At 33.0% G+C, this 12,448-nt stretch overlaps 1 protein-coding gene across 1 annotated transcript in view; it reads left to right on the top strand.

Moving 5' to 3' along the window:
• NCAM2 (neural cell adhesion molecule 2) overlaps nt 1–12,448 on the top strand; it is a 210,242-nt gene that overhangs the window by 187,062 nt on the left and 10,732 nt on the right. Inside the window, exon 16 of the mRNA XM_040621667.1 lies at nt 9,153–9,357. Within this exon, the coding sequence (XP_040477601.1) occupies nt 9,153–9,357 (205 nt within the window). The remainder of the gene's footprint in view (nt 1–9,152; nt 9,358–12,448) is intronic.

Raw genomic sequence — 12,448 nt, 5'->3', positions numbered from 1 at the left:
CAGGTTCTACTTCCCTGTCTGTGTATCTCTAAGAATCCTCTACCATCTTTTGGGAAAAGATCACACTTTTGAGGTTTTGGTGGTGGTGGTGGTGGTGGTTGTCGATTTTGTTTTGGGTGATATATTTGTTTATTCAGTTGCAGGGTCTATTCTTTTTAACTTCATCATTTTTATCACTTAACTCCAACCTACACCAATTGTCCTCAATATCTTACCTCTAATATTTGTAGATCTATGCTAATTTCAAAACATACCATTTATTTTCATACATCTCCATGTTTGGTCACAGCATGTTCTGACTGAAATAGACTCCTCTCATCACACAGGAAGCTTCTGATTCTTCAGTACCTTTCAAACACTCTCTTCTTTATCATGTCTTACCTGACATTAACTACTAACTTATATGCTTTTCCCACCTATCTGCTCAGGCCACATTAATTTTTACCACTAGTAAAGCAATCAGTTGCACTGCATTTCAGTTTCTAAGTTACATGTCTTATTCAGCTCTCCCAATTCATAAGAGTCCTGAGAGAGAGTCTTTTGCCTTTCCATATTTTATCTTCACAACTGCTTGATAAACTTGTTTAATAACATTGTGCTAAAATGAAGGATGATCATATATTTTTGCCCAATTTATCCTTGGGCACAATTATTTCTGTGCTATCAAAAGACTAGAAAATATTTTGAAAAGTTAGTTAATTTATGACTCTGCCTTTGTAAACAAGCATATATAGGAAAAGACATTATTAGGAAAATGTGTAGAGTTTTATAATTAGAAATACCCTTTATATAATATACATGTTTACAATTCCCTTCCCATTACCAAACCAAATATCCTCAATTAGCTAATTGACTTGCCCCAAATCAGATAATCAACATAAATAAGTAAATAGATAAATAAGGTCTGGTTTATCTGTGCTGCCCTCTTAACCTACCTTCTCCCAAATAATACTTCCTAATAGGGAGAAGTGATTTGAACGGGAATTCTGGATTATCATTGAGTTTATATGTATATATATGTAAAAAGTAATTATAAATGTAAAAAAAATAGTTATATATGTAAAAAATAGTTATATATGTAAAGAACATTTTGACATAAGAATCAAAATAACTAAAGAATGGAGACACAGTGGCAAGAAATAGGTGATATAAAATATAGTCTTCTCCCTTCCCCCCAAAAATTTGGTAGTAAGCAAGAAGCCATCTACGTCAATGTTTTTTAACTGAGTATACCTAGAAAAAACATGACTACCTTATTAAAATATACTGAAATAGCTTGCGGATTTAAAACTCATACAAATAACAACAGTAGGCTATGTTAATGTATTTGAATAATGCTGAAAAATTATTGATGAATTTTACTTATAATATTTAAAAACCGAAAATTTTCAGGGAGACCTGGGTGGCAAAGTCGGTTAAGCATCCAACTCTTGGTTTCAGCTCAGGTCACGATCTCAGGGTCATGAGATCGAGTTCTGCATTGGGCTCCACGCTCAGCATGGAATCTGCATGGGTTTCTCTCTCCCTTTCCCACTGCTCTTCCTCCTCCCCCCACATGCTCTCTCCCTCTCTCTCTAAAATGAATAAATAAATCTTTTTTTTTTTAATCTGAAAATGTCAACCTTTAAACTAATGTGTGGATCCACAAAGAGTATTATCAAGGATTACCAAGTTCATCTCTGACATGAACTTTTATAATTTGTTTTTAGATTATTGAAAGAGCTCCCGTAAACTCAATACATGTCCCTTTAATGCACAGCAAATTTTGTGTGATTCTAAAAACTAAAAATCTGTCAGAATGGTCACAATATACTTATAAATAGTGCAACTTCATACAATTGTATACTCCCTTCATGATTGTAACTTTTGATTTTTTATGTATTTTTTAAGATTTTAAATTTTAAAGTCTCAAGATTCCTTTCCCAAAATGGAATCCCTTATAAAAGACTCTGCAGTTTTCTTTTCACTGGTAACAACAGTCTTTCACAGCCATCACAGATATTACTAGCATTACGTACTTTTCATCTTTACATTGTTCATTGAAAACTTCATGCCTGAAAATTCATGTTGCACCCACAGAGTTTTCATTCAGCTGGTTCAGTAAGCACTTAAATATCTGAATAATATGAACTTGAGTGAACTTAAAAAGTTGCTAATAAGTGCATTTTGTCAGGATGCTGAATGATGTAAATGCTTTCATTATCTCATGAATACTAGAAGCTGTCCAAGAGGGAACCAAGATATGAGAGAGAAAAGATTAGAACACAAAAGAGGTACAGTCTTTATTTTAGGGAGGAGGTTTTGATTCACTTAGCAATAATCTGTTGAAAGTTTCCATCTTCTTTTTTATTTCAGTGAAGGCAAATGTGTCTAAGATGCACAAAATAACCATAACAACAAAAGAAACAATAACAATAGCAACAACAAAAGAATCTAATGGTGAGGTAAGGAAGGCAGGTGAATTACAGGAGCATACAAAAAAAAGAATATGTTCTATCCCAAATGAGGCAAAAGTCAGTTTCTTCTATCAGAGACATTAAGAGAATTTTTAGTAATTCTTCTGCTTTCATTTATTTAACATCACTCTTACAAAGCTCAGGAAAGATTTTGACATACAGAAGTATGGGAATGACCAGAAAGATAACTTGCTATATGAATAATGAACAAATGAAAAAGGAATGATATTTAACCATGTTGAGCTCTAGTCACAGTGAAATGCACATCTAAAGCCAGAAGAATGAAAATGACCTTAAACCTTAGGCCTTAATAAAGACAGTTTATCAGAAACAACAATAAAAAACCACTTGTGAAATGTAAATATGTATTTACAATTATATTTATGTATCACAGTTCATAAATGTTAGCAATATTCAAATGTTTAAGCTTCTAAAATCTAGGAAGGTTTTGGGTAAAAGAGAAATTCTATTTTTTTAAAAGAAAATACTATAAACAACAAAAATAAGAAGTTACTACAAAGTGAACATAGAGTAATAAGTATAACAAATGAAATAATAATGTATTTTTGCAGTTCTTTGAAATTATTAAACTGTTTTCACAATATGAATCTCAAAGAATATTTTAGCTAGGATACATGAGAATTATTACATGCATTTTATCAATAATGAAACAATAAAATTGTAATTATGATTTAGTTATATCTAATTGCAGCGTGGGAGCCACAAAATGTATAAATAATATGTTGCATTGCATTGTAGCTATCAAAGTATAAATATATTATAAAATATTACCTGTTTATACTTTAAGTGAAAAACATATATGTTAAGAGGGTACACTCCATTTTTTTTCTGGGTGTATGGGGAAGCAATAAAAAAAGTAGCTTAGAGGGGAGGAAGAATATAAAATCCAATTATAGTTGCTCTTAAGTTTGCAATTTGATTTTTAAATTTTTTAAATTAATGGAAAATGGTATTTTTAATCCTCCTTGCTGATGCAATTTGTAATGATATTCTCCTTCTTTCTAATTAATACACTTAAAGGGGTACTAACCAGATATTGGAAACTTCAGAAGTCCAAGCCCTTGTTTCAAACAGGGAAGTTAAATATGAATCAAAATGGAATGGATCCATCCATTCAGGGATAACACCGGGCACCATAAATGCAGGAGGCCATGGTCATGACACAGAAGAGAAATGTGGTATTTAGAGAAATGGAAATAGCGTGACCTTGTGCTCAGATTGCTAATATCAGTGGTTTTAACACTTCCTCTTTAATAGTGAATTTTATAATATTTAATAAATCAAAGCTTACTTTTATTTGTGATTCAGGTCACTGAGGTGACCTGAAAGTCATGTTTTTTCAAATATTTAAAAACAGATATTTGGATGATTTTTTTCTAAATACCTAAAATATATAAATATCGCATTTACACATGCCTGATTCCCCATTTAGTTTAGCTGAGAGAAGACTTAATCAAGTCCAAAGACAAATTTCACATGATTTAGGTTCTGTTTAGTAGGTCGGGATTCCCAGTAGGGAGTAGAAAGTCTTGTAAATGCATAATAAGCCATTTCTCTACACAACTCCACAGGTTGGAGAATATTATTTTCTTTCTTGAAAAGTGGGTTATGTCAAGAAATGTAAAGGCTGCAGCTTTGTCCACACTGGGAGAATGTTGTGATTAGACTTTATTTTCAATATCCTCATCATTTTTGAAATTGCAAAGGCTTATTAAAATTTGTAGAACTTTTTAAAAAATTATTATTTTGTTGAAACAGTCTAGACCCTTGTCTCATTTCTATACTTTTACTCTTCCTGCTACACCTTTTTACTCTTTGTTAATTTGGGGATCCTAGGAGAAATTCACAAAACATAAATTTAAGATAATTCCCAATTCTGTAAGTGACAGGTGATTTTTGAAAACAGCTTGTCTAACAACACAATGAGAAACTGTGTGAAATCCTTAGGGATAGTAGTTGGTCTTTAAATTAGTGCAATGTCTTTTTTTTTTAAGGATGTATTACCCTAGAGCGTGCCTTCTATAATCCAAGATTACCATGATTCTGGGGAAAGCCCTTACTATTAACCATATGTCCTTGTTAATATAAAATCTTACTCTTTTGTTCTTTGGTTGTATTATTTGGAACTTAATGAATGAAATTAAATTTTAGGAACTTGTGCTTCGTAAGTAGAAAAGGACTTAAAAGGATGTATAAACCTAAAGATTTATGTTAATTTTTTTAGCTCAATTTTAGTACATATCAGGAAGCCCATCTACTTCTACGCTAATTAGGCAGGTACTCAATGAAGGTTTGTGAAGCATAAATGGTTTGGTAGTCCTCTTTTTTCTTTTTCCTTTTTTTTTCTTTTTTTAACTATGCAGCCACAAAGTCTTGAGATGATCAGATGTCTGATTTTAAAGTAGCTGATCATTGTGGCTTCGGTGGAGCCCAGCTGCAGAGAGTTACCTGCTTCACCTCTTTTCACGGAGGGCACATATATGTAAACAGGTGTATAGATTTACACCTAGATTTTCCATAGATCAATTGATGTTTGAAAGTCTGTTACTCTGAGGAAGATGAAGGAAGAACATATAAGCAGGAGACAAGTATACCCACTGCGATTTTGGCGGGTATAGTACCTAGCAATGTTATGAGAAACACCAAAAGGTTTCTGAATGTCTTCTTGTCTTTCATACACTGTTTACTTACTGATATTTAAGAATATCTTTTATGGAAATAGCTACTGCTATTCTGGGAGCAAAAATGAAATCTCCATTATTAAATTAAAAAAAAAAAACAACTTTTTTTCTTTGTGTCTTTATTACTTTTCCAAGTCCTGAAAGTCATTCCCAGTCTACTTGGAGAAGATGATACGTACACACAGAAAATAGTTAAATAAAATACCAAACCATTTAAGGAGTCAAAAAGCAAGTCTAGTTTTATGAATAGAGTGTACTGGTGTTTGAAAACCTAGTATTATTAAATGTAATAAATTTCATGGAAAATTAATTCAGTGTTTATTTGTGAATTAACTTCTACAACAGAAACGTGAAGACATGCATGTGACAAATTTAAAATGAAGGGTTTTTTTTTCTTATTTTAATGCTTTGATTTTATGTGTTTATTTCAGTTAGGATGTGATTACATAAAGGTCTGCGGACTTGTATTGATTCAGCTTGCCAACTTCTAAATTTCATGGGATGGAAGGTCAGGTGGGAGGGAAGTTATAGAAATTCAGTCAGTCTGATTCTCCTATTTGCTTTCAATAATAAAATATATACCAAAAAATAGATGTTTGAACTTTAAAATTCCTAAATTATTTATTCTTATTAAATTCTAATATAAAATGCCCCTTTTCAAAGAACAATACAAAATGATCACTAAAAAGAGAGCTAATAGCAAGAATACATAAACAAATGATTTATATTGTTGTACGTCATTTAAATAGTTGCTTCTCCTCTAGCAGTGTAGGGAAAAATGGACATTTTTCTGTAAGAAAATTACACATTTTAATGTATTTACTATGTTATTCCTCTCTTGTTTATTTGATGATGAATATACAATGTAAATCTAACACAGGTATAAACAATATAAAAGCTAATGACTTAGGCCGCTATATCCTCTGGACCTCAGTTTCCTTATCTGTAAAGTAGAGCTCTTAACATTGTTTTCCTATGTAATGGACTTGTAAAAACTATCATAAAATATCATATATTATAAAGCACATGTGCAAATATCCTGGAAAGCTAAAAAGTTGAACTTAAAATCCTTTAAATGATTGCTGTGTTCAGTTTCAATTAGTTCAATAATTAAGACTGAACTTAAAAAGAAAGTGTTTTCTGCGTGTTACTGTAAAAATAAATCATTGTTAGTCCTCAAATCCTAGTGATGTAATTTTACATGTGGTCATGATTTTGTTTATGAAAAAACCAAAGACAAATGAGTAAACTTCCCCACCAGAGTAAATAGGTGGCAGAAAAAATAAAAATAAAACATTAGAAAATTTGGCTTTCATAGTTATTACAGCCTAATTTCATGGAATGTGAGATAATATTAGCATTTAAATACATTCTTAAGCCAATTTAAAAAACCCCATAACTTTCAAAGGAAAACTAAATATCTATTACATGAATCTACTTGCTATATATCCTATCCTCTGCAATGACAAGAAATATTTGGTTTTCCATAAAAATAACTTCAAGTAACCTTCAACATTTATAATCATGAGTTTAAAAGGTATAATTTTGTTAGAAAACAAATAATAGCTATTTTAATATCAATATTCCTTTACCATAAGGTGCTTTGCAAATATAATGTTTCTAAGAGCTTTTCTAAAGATGGAAATGAAACAGATCAATATACTGGTTTAATGCTAAAAAGGTCACAAATAAAATATCATTTAAAAGCTAACTAGCTAAACCTAAGTAAAAAAAATGACTTTATTCTCAAGAGAATAATCAGTGTTTAATAAGAGATAGTGTCCCACCTTACGGTGCTGATGAAGGAAATATGTTTCTAGACTAGTTTAACTTTAGATGGTCTATTTTTTCCACCAAAACCTCATTTCCCTAAAATTTTACAGTAGCAAAATAATAATAGTAGTAGCAGTAATAATAATAATAATAATAATAATAAATATTGCCAATACTTGTTAAATTTTTACTCTGTACTGGGCAATAAGTGCTAGAGGTGTTAAGTACATTATTATAATTAAATTTATACTTGCTGGGGCACAAGAGTTGCAAGTTTGTCGGTTCAGTACTTGAAGAATTCTCACCCGCAACTTCACAGGGATTCTGTAGAAGTACTTCCATGTTCTAGCACAGGTGAACCACAAAGTCGCCTGGGGAAAGTGCCAGGAACCATGTCACGGATAGAATGATTTTTTTATATAGCATGCATTTCCTGGGGGGAAAAAAGATAAAATAAGTATAGATGTGAGGCTCAGTCATTCGGTAGAAAAATCTGCTGGGATTCAGACAGGTATGTCATCGTTCAGCACCAGCTTGTTGATTTAAAATAAAAAGAGTTATATTGATTCCTTTAGCTCACAATCTCTTCAAGTCATTATTAAAATATTACACTGAATTTTAAAAATATAACTTAGAAAAACTTCATTTTACATATGTGCTTTTTCCAGAAGTGGTTTTCTCCAAACCAAGTCTGCATCTGTCCCTGTCACTTGCATTACACACCTCTTACGAATTTAGATGGCATTATGATGCTGAGTAATAAATGCATTTATCATTGCAAAGGATAAGTATAATTTTATAATGTTATCTAAGCAAATGTTAACGTAATTGGGTTAAGAATCATTTTGAGGGGCGCCTGGGTGGCACAGCGGTTAAGCGTCTGCCTTCGGCTCAGGGCGTGATCCCGGCGTTCTGGGATCGAGCCCCACATCAGGCTCCAACGCTAGGAGCCTGCTTCTTCCTCTCCCACTCCCCCTGCTTGTGTTCCCTCTCTCGCTGGCTGTCTCTATCTCTGTCGAATAAATAAATAAAATCTTTAAAAAAAAAATCATTTTGAATAGGGGCGCTTGGGTGGCTCAGTGGCTTAAGCTCTGCCTTCAGCTCAGGTCATGATTCCAGAGTCCTGGGATGGAGCCCCACATGGGGCTCCTGACTAGGCAGGAAGCCTGCTTCTCCCTCTCCCTTTGCCTGCCACTCCCCTTGCTTGTGTGCCCTCTCTCTCTGTCAAATAAATAAAATTTTTTTAAAAGAATCATTTTGAATAATTCTCTAAAACTGTCTTATAAGAACTCTTTTTCTTCCCTCTAGATAACACAGTATCACCAGTTTAATCTCTTTCCACGGTGCTTATTTTACTGCCCACACTCCTGTGGCTGTGTAGTCTACCCTTATCTTCAACTATAGTTATAAAACACTTGATTCATTTTCACTACCACTCTGCTTCTTGTTATTTCTACTGTGTCAGTCAGCATATTCTATCCTATACCCAGTCATACCTTCCATGGATAATTTCTGTATGACTTTCAGGAATTCCCACAACCTCCTGTCGAGGAAAAATGGCTCCCATCATCCCCTACCTTCCCATGATAAGTTTCAGAAAGATCATAAGTACCATAGTTTGCCTCTGGTCTAATATGATTTATTAAAATACTAACTGAAAAAAATACAACTAAAGCATTTATTCTAAAATGATGATTTTCAAAATATTCATATACAGATATTTTAAAATGTGTTCTCTGTCAAAACAAAGTGCTTGGAGCACACATCATTTGCAAGCTTAAGACTTAAAACTAAGATAATTCCATTCCATATAGAACATTTACTTAACCTTCTCTTACAGGAGTTTTGACTGTATTTTCCTTTTAACAATGTGATGATCCATTAATGGTTGTGGTACAGTTGGGGATGTGATAATATTCATTATCTTCCCCTCTGGGAATCAAAAAGTATATTGGAAAGAGAGCTACGTAAGAGGTTTTTTTTTCTAAATAAAGTTTGAAAAAATATTGCAAATCATTCACATGTCAGTTGCTTAAAATATTGTTGGAAAGCCAGAGAATGATTCCCAGCCAGAGACTGGTTCCCAACAATTATGAAATTAAAGTTCACCAGTGACTATCACTTTTTTCCTGTCTCTTTAGTTAAGATTTATTTTCAAAATAACTGTCAATTTTTTTTCTAATTTGGAGCTTAGTAAAATTATTTTCTTTTATTTTTTAAGATACGCTTTTTAATGGTCTTGGGCTTGGAGCAGTCATTGGCCTGGGCGTGGCGGCACTCTTGCTAATCCTTGTGGTAACGGACGTCAGCTGCTTCTTTATTAGACAATGTGGGTTACTGATGTGCATCACGAGGAGAATGTGCGGGAAGAAAAGTGGCTCTAGTGGGAAAAGTAAAGAACTCGAAGAAGGAAAAGCTGCATACCTGTAAGTAGCAGACATTCTCAGTGCATTACATCACACAAGTGCCATAGTCAAACTTGCATACTTTGTTCAGGGACTTTTTTTCTGAGCAGAGTAAAGAGCTCTGAGACTCTAAGACCATTGGACACTGTACTGTCTGCTTTCTGATCTTAAGTCTGTATGATCTTAAATATAACATGGTATAGAGCCAAATGCTTTTGAAAACAGACGATTAAAAAATAAATCTTAAAATGGGATCCACAAAAAATAATCACTGTCATGATTTAAGTAGAATTAGGAAAAAATAGAAATATAGACAATGGTACAATTGCATTTATGAATTTTCCATCATTTTTCGGTTTATATTGAATAAAAGAAGGACACCAACAATAATATGAGTTAAAAACTTGGGTAAACTGAGTAAAAACATTAATTATGCTAATTCCTTCAAGGGTAGGAGATGACTGCATGGAGGTTTCAAGATTGTCTGTATAGAGATGTTATATGTGCTATGCAATACATATTAGTACAGATTCTGAACTTACTCTTCCAAATTTTGATCAAAAGATGACTAAATGTTAGAAGTTGGCACTCTGTGTGGCATCCCAGTCAATTAGAATATGAATTCCAAGAAAATACATAGAGCTGAACACTATGGAAAACTCCTTTGTCATGTAAAAGAACAACTAAGAGGTTTTGATACTTTTTGTTTTGTTCGGTGCTGTTTCACTAGATTTGTATCTAATCCCAAGAGTACAATAGGCTCAAAGAAACCACAAGTTAGAAGGCATGGGAGGGCATGCACACTCACATATAAACACACAATGTTTCTGTGTATATATATGTGTGTTTGTATACACATACATATGTGTGTATATTAAAACCTGTAATCAAAAATAAGTATTCTGAAGGATTAAGAACATTTCCGTTACCTTTTAAATCTTACAGTCTTTCTGTTACGTGTCTAAAACATACAAAAGAGTAAAAAGAACTTTATAGCCAACACCCATTTATCACTTCTTGGATTCGACAAAAAAATATTTCTCTTATCCCATATTTATCTATCCCTCAATCCATTATTTTATTTTTTGCATTTTCAAAGTGTATCCATACACTTAACCCCTATAGTTCAACTTGCCTAACATTGCATCCAGTTCAAAATTTGTTAATGTTTTCTTTAGGTAAAGTTTTCAAACGTTTGTATCTGTATAACCCAAGCCCTATCAAAATTCAGAAACTTAGCATCATCCTCAAAATTTCTCTAATGTTTCTACCCAGACAACTCATTTTCCTCACCCTGCCCCAGGCAACTACTATTCTAATTTTTTTCATCATAAATCATTTTTAGCTGTTATAGAACTTGATAAAAATTGATTCCTGTAATGTTTACTCTTTTGTGTCTGGCTTCTTTCATTCAGGATCAAGTTTTAAGATTCATTCATGATGTTCTGTTTATCAGTAATCCATTTATTTTTATTGTTGAGTCATTTCTATTTGTTTTTTTATACATCCATTTAGACAAGTAGAGTCTCCTGCATTAATTTCTAGGCTTAGCGATGTAGCAGAACCCATTCTTCATGGCTGCACTCTGTTGTGTTGTGTTTTGTTTACATCCCCGAGGCTATCTCAATCCTCCTATGCAATTTGTTGATGACCACTTCTTATGGATTCTGTCTAAGGGATAGTTTCACCTCATGGGATACTAAGGTAGATAACAAACATTTTCATTTCAAAAAACATTAGATTCATTTCACAATCAAAATATCACCTACTTACTTGTTGGACACAGAACACAGCAAAGAACAAACAGAAATCAGGCTCTACCTCACACTTGAACGGGATAGTAATGTGTGCATAGTAAACATAGTGGAATCAATTCACTATCCAGTATCTCCCGCTTTCCTCATTAGAACAAAGTCTACTTTTTAATTACCTGCTGTGATTTTACATTGTCTTATTAACTAAATAAATATATACCAAACTCAGTTCTAGTCTCTTTTTCACGTATTGAGAACACCATATATTATATAACATAACCATATATACGTGATATATATATATATATGTATATACATATATATATATATATATACACACCACATACACACACACACACACACATAAAGCTGAATTTTTTATGTCTTCATTCTTATTGAACCACTGAGCAAATATTTATTGGATAAATACTAGGTAACAAGCACTGCTATGTAACCAAGCAGTAAAGTGATGACCAAAGCAAGTAAGAATTTTATTCACATGGAACTCTTGTTCTCTTAGGAAAACAGATAATAAGCACTAACTAAAAAGAAAGTATCTGGTAGTAATAAGCACTAAAAAAAAAGAAAAAAGAAAAACAGTTATAAATTCTTACTATAGTTTGGGTCATGAAAGGCCTTTCAGGGGAAGTGAAACTTAAGCTGCAGTGAGTGATACAGGACAACAATATAACAATCAGGGCAGGAACATTCTATAACGTGCAACAATTGATACAAAAGTTAAGGCAGGAATAAGCTTACTGTGTTAAAGGCCGATGAGCAGGAGCAGTGCCAATCAGAGAGGGTCTAGTACAAATGTCAGGTTAGAGAATTATCTAGGAACAAAAGTATCTAATACTTCAGTCAAAGTAAGAAACATTGTTTTTGAAATAGAAAGCTCCTGTAAGTTGTTTTTTTTTAAGTATTATTTATTTATTTATTTAATTTATTTGCGAGAGTGAGCTGGGGGAAGGGTAGCGAGTAAGGGAGAGGGAGAGAATCCCAAGGACACTCTGTGCTGAGCACAGAGCCCCATGCGGGGCTTGATCTCACAACCTGAGATCGTGACCGGAGCCGAAACCAAAAGTCAGAAGCTTAACTGACTAAAAGACTCGGCACCCCCAATAACTGCTTAAAGATTACTTTAGTTTCTTGTTAAGAATGAATTACTGGAAGGTCGATAGGTGTAGAGGAATGATTTAGAATCAGAAAGACTGAGTGAGAGGATCTTGAAATACTGCTGGTAAAAAATAATATTCTTTTGGTCCAAGGCTGTAGTACTATAAGCATATACATATGTATGAAGTATATATATAGCTGAGGTAGAGTCAACTACTATTGATTGATTTGACTTTAGGGTG

Source organism: Ursus maritimus, unplaced genomic scaffold (genome assembly GCF_017311325.1).
Source record: "Ursus maritimus isolate PB19 unplaced genomic scaffold, ASM1731132v1 scaffold_4, whole genome shotgun sequence".
Taxonomy (NCBI): Eukaryota; Metazoa; Chordata; class Mammalia; order Carnivora; family Ursidae; genus Ursus; species Ursus maritimus.
Note: the sequence above shows the minus strand (reverse complement) of the source record. Positions and strands in the feature narration are given on the sequence as shown.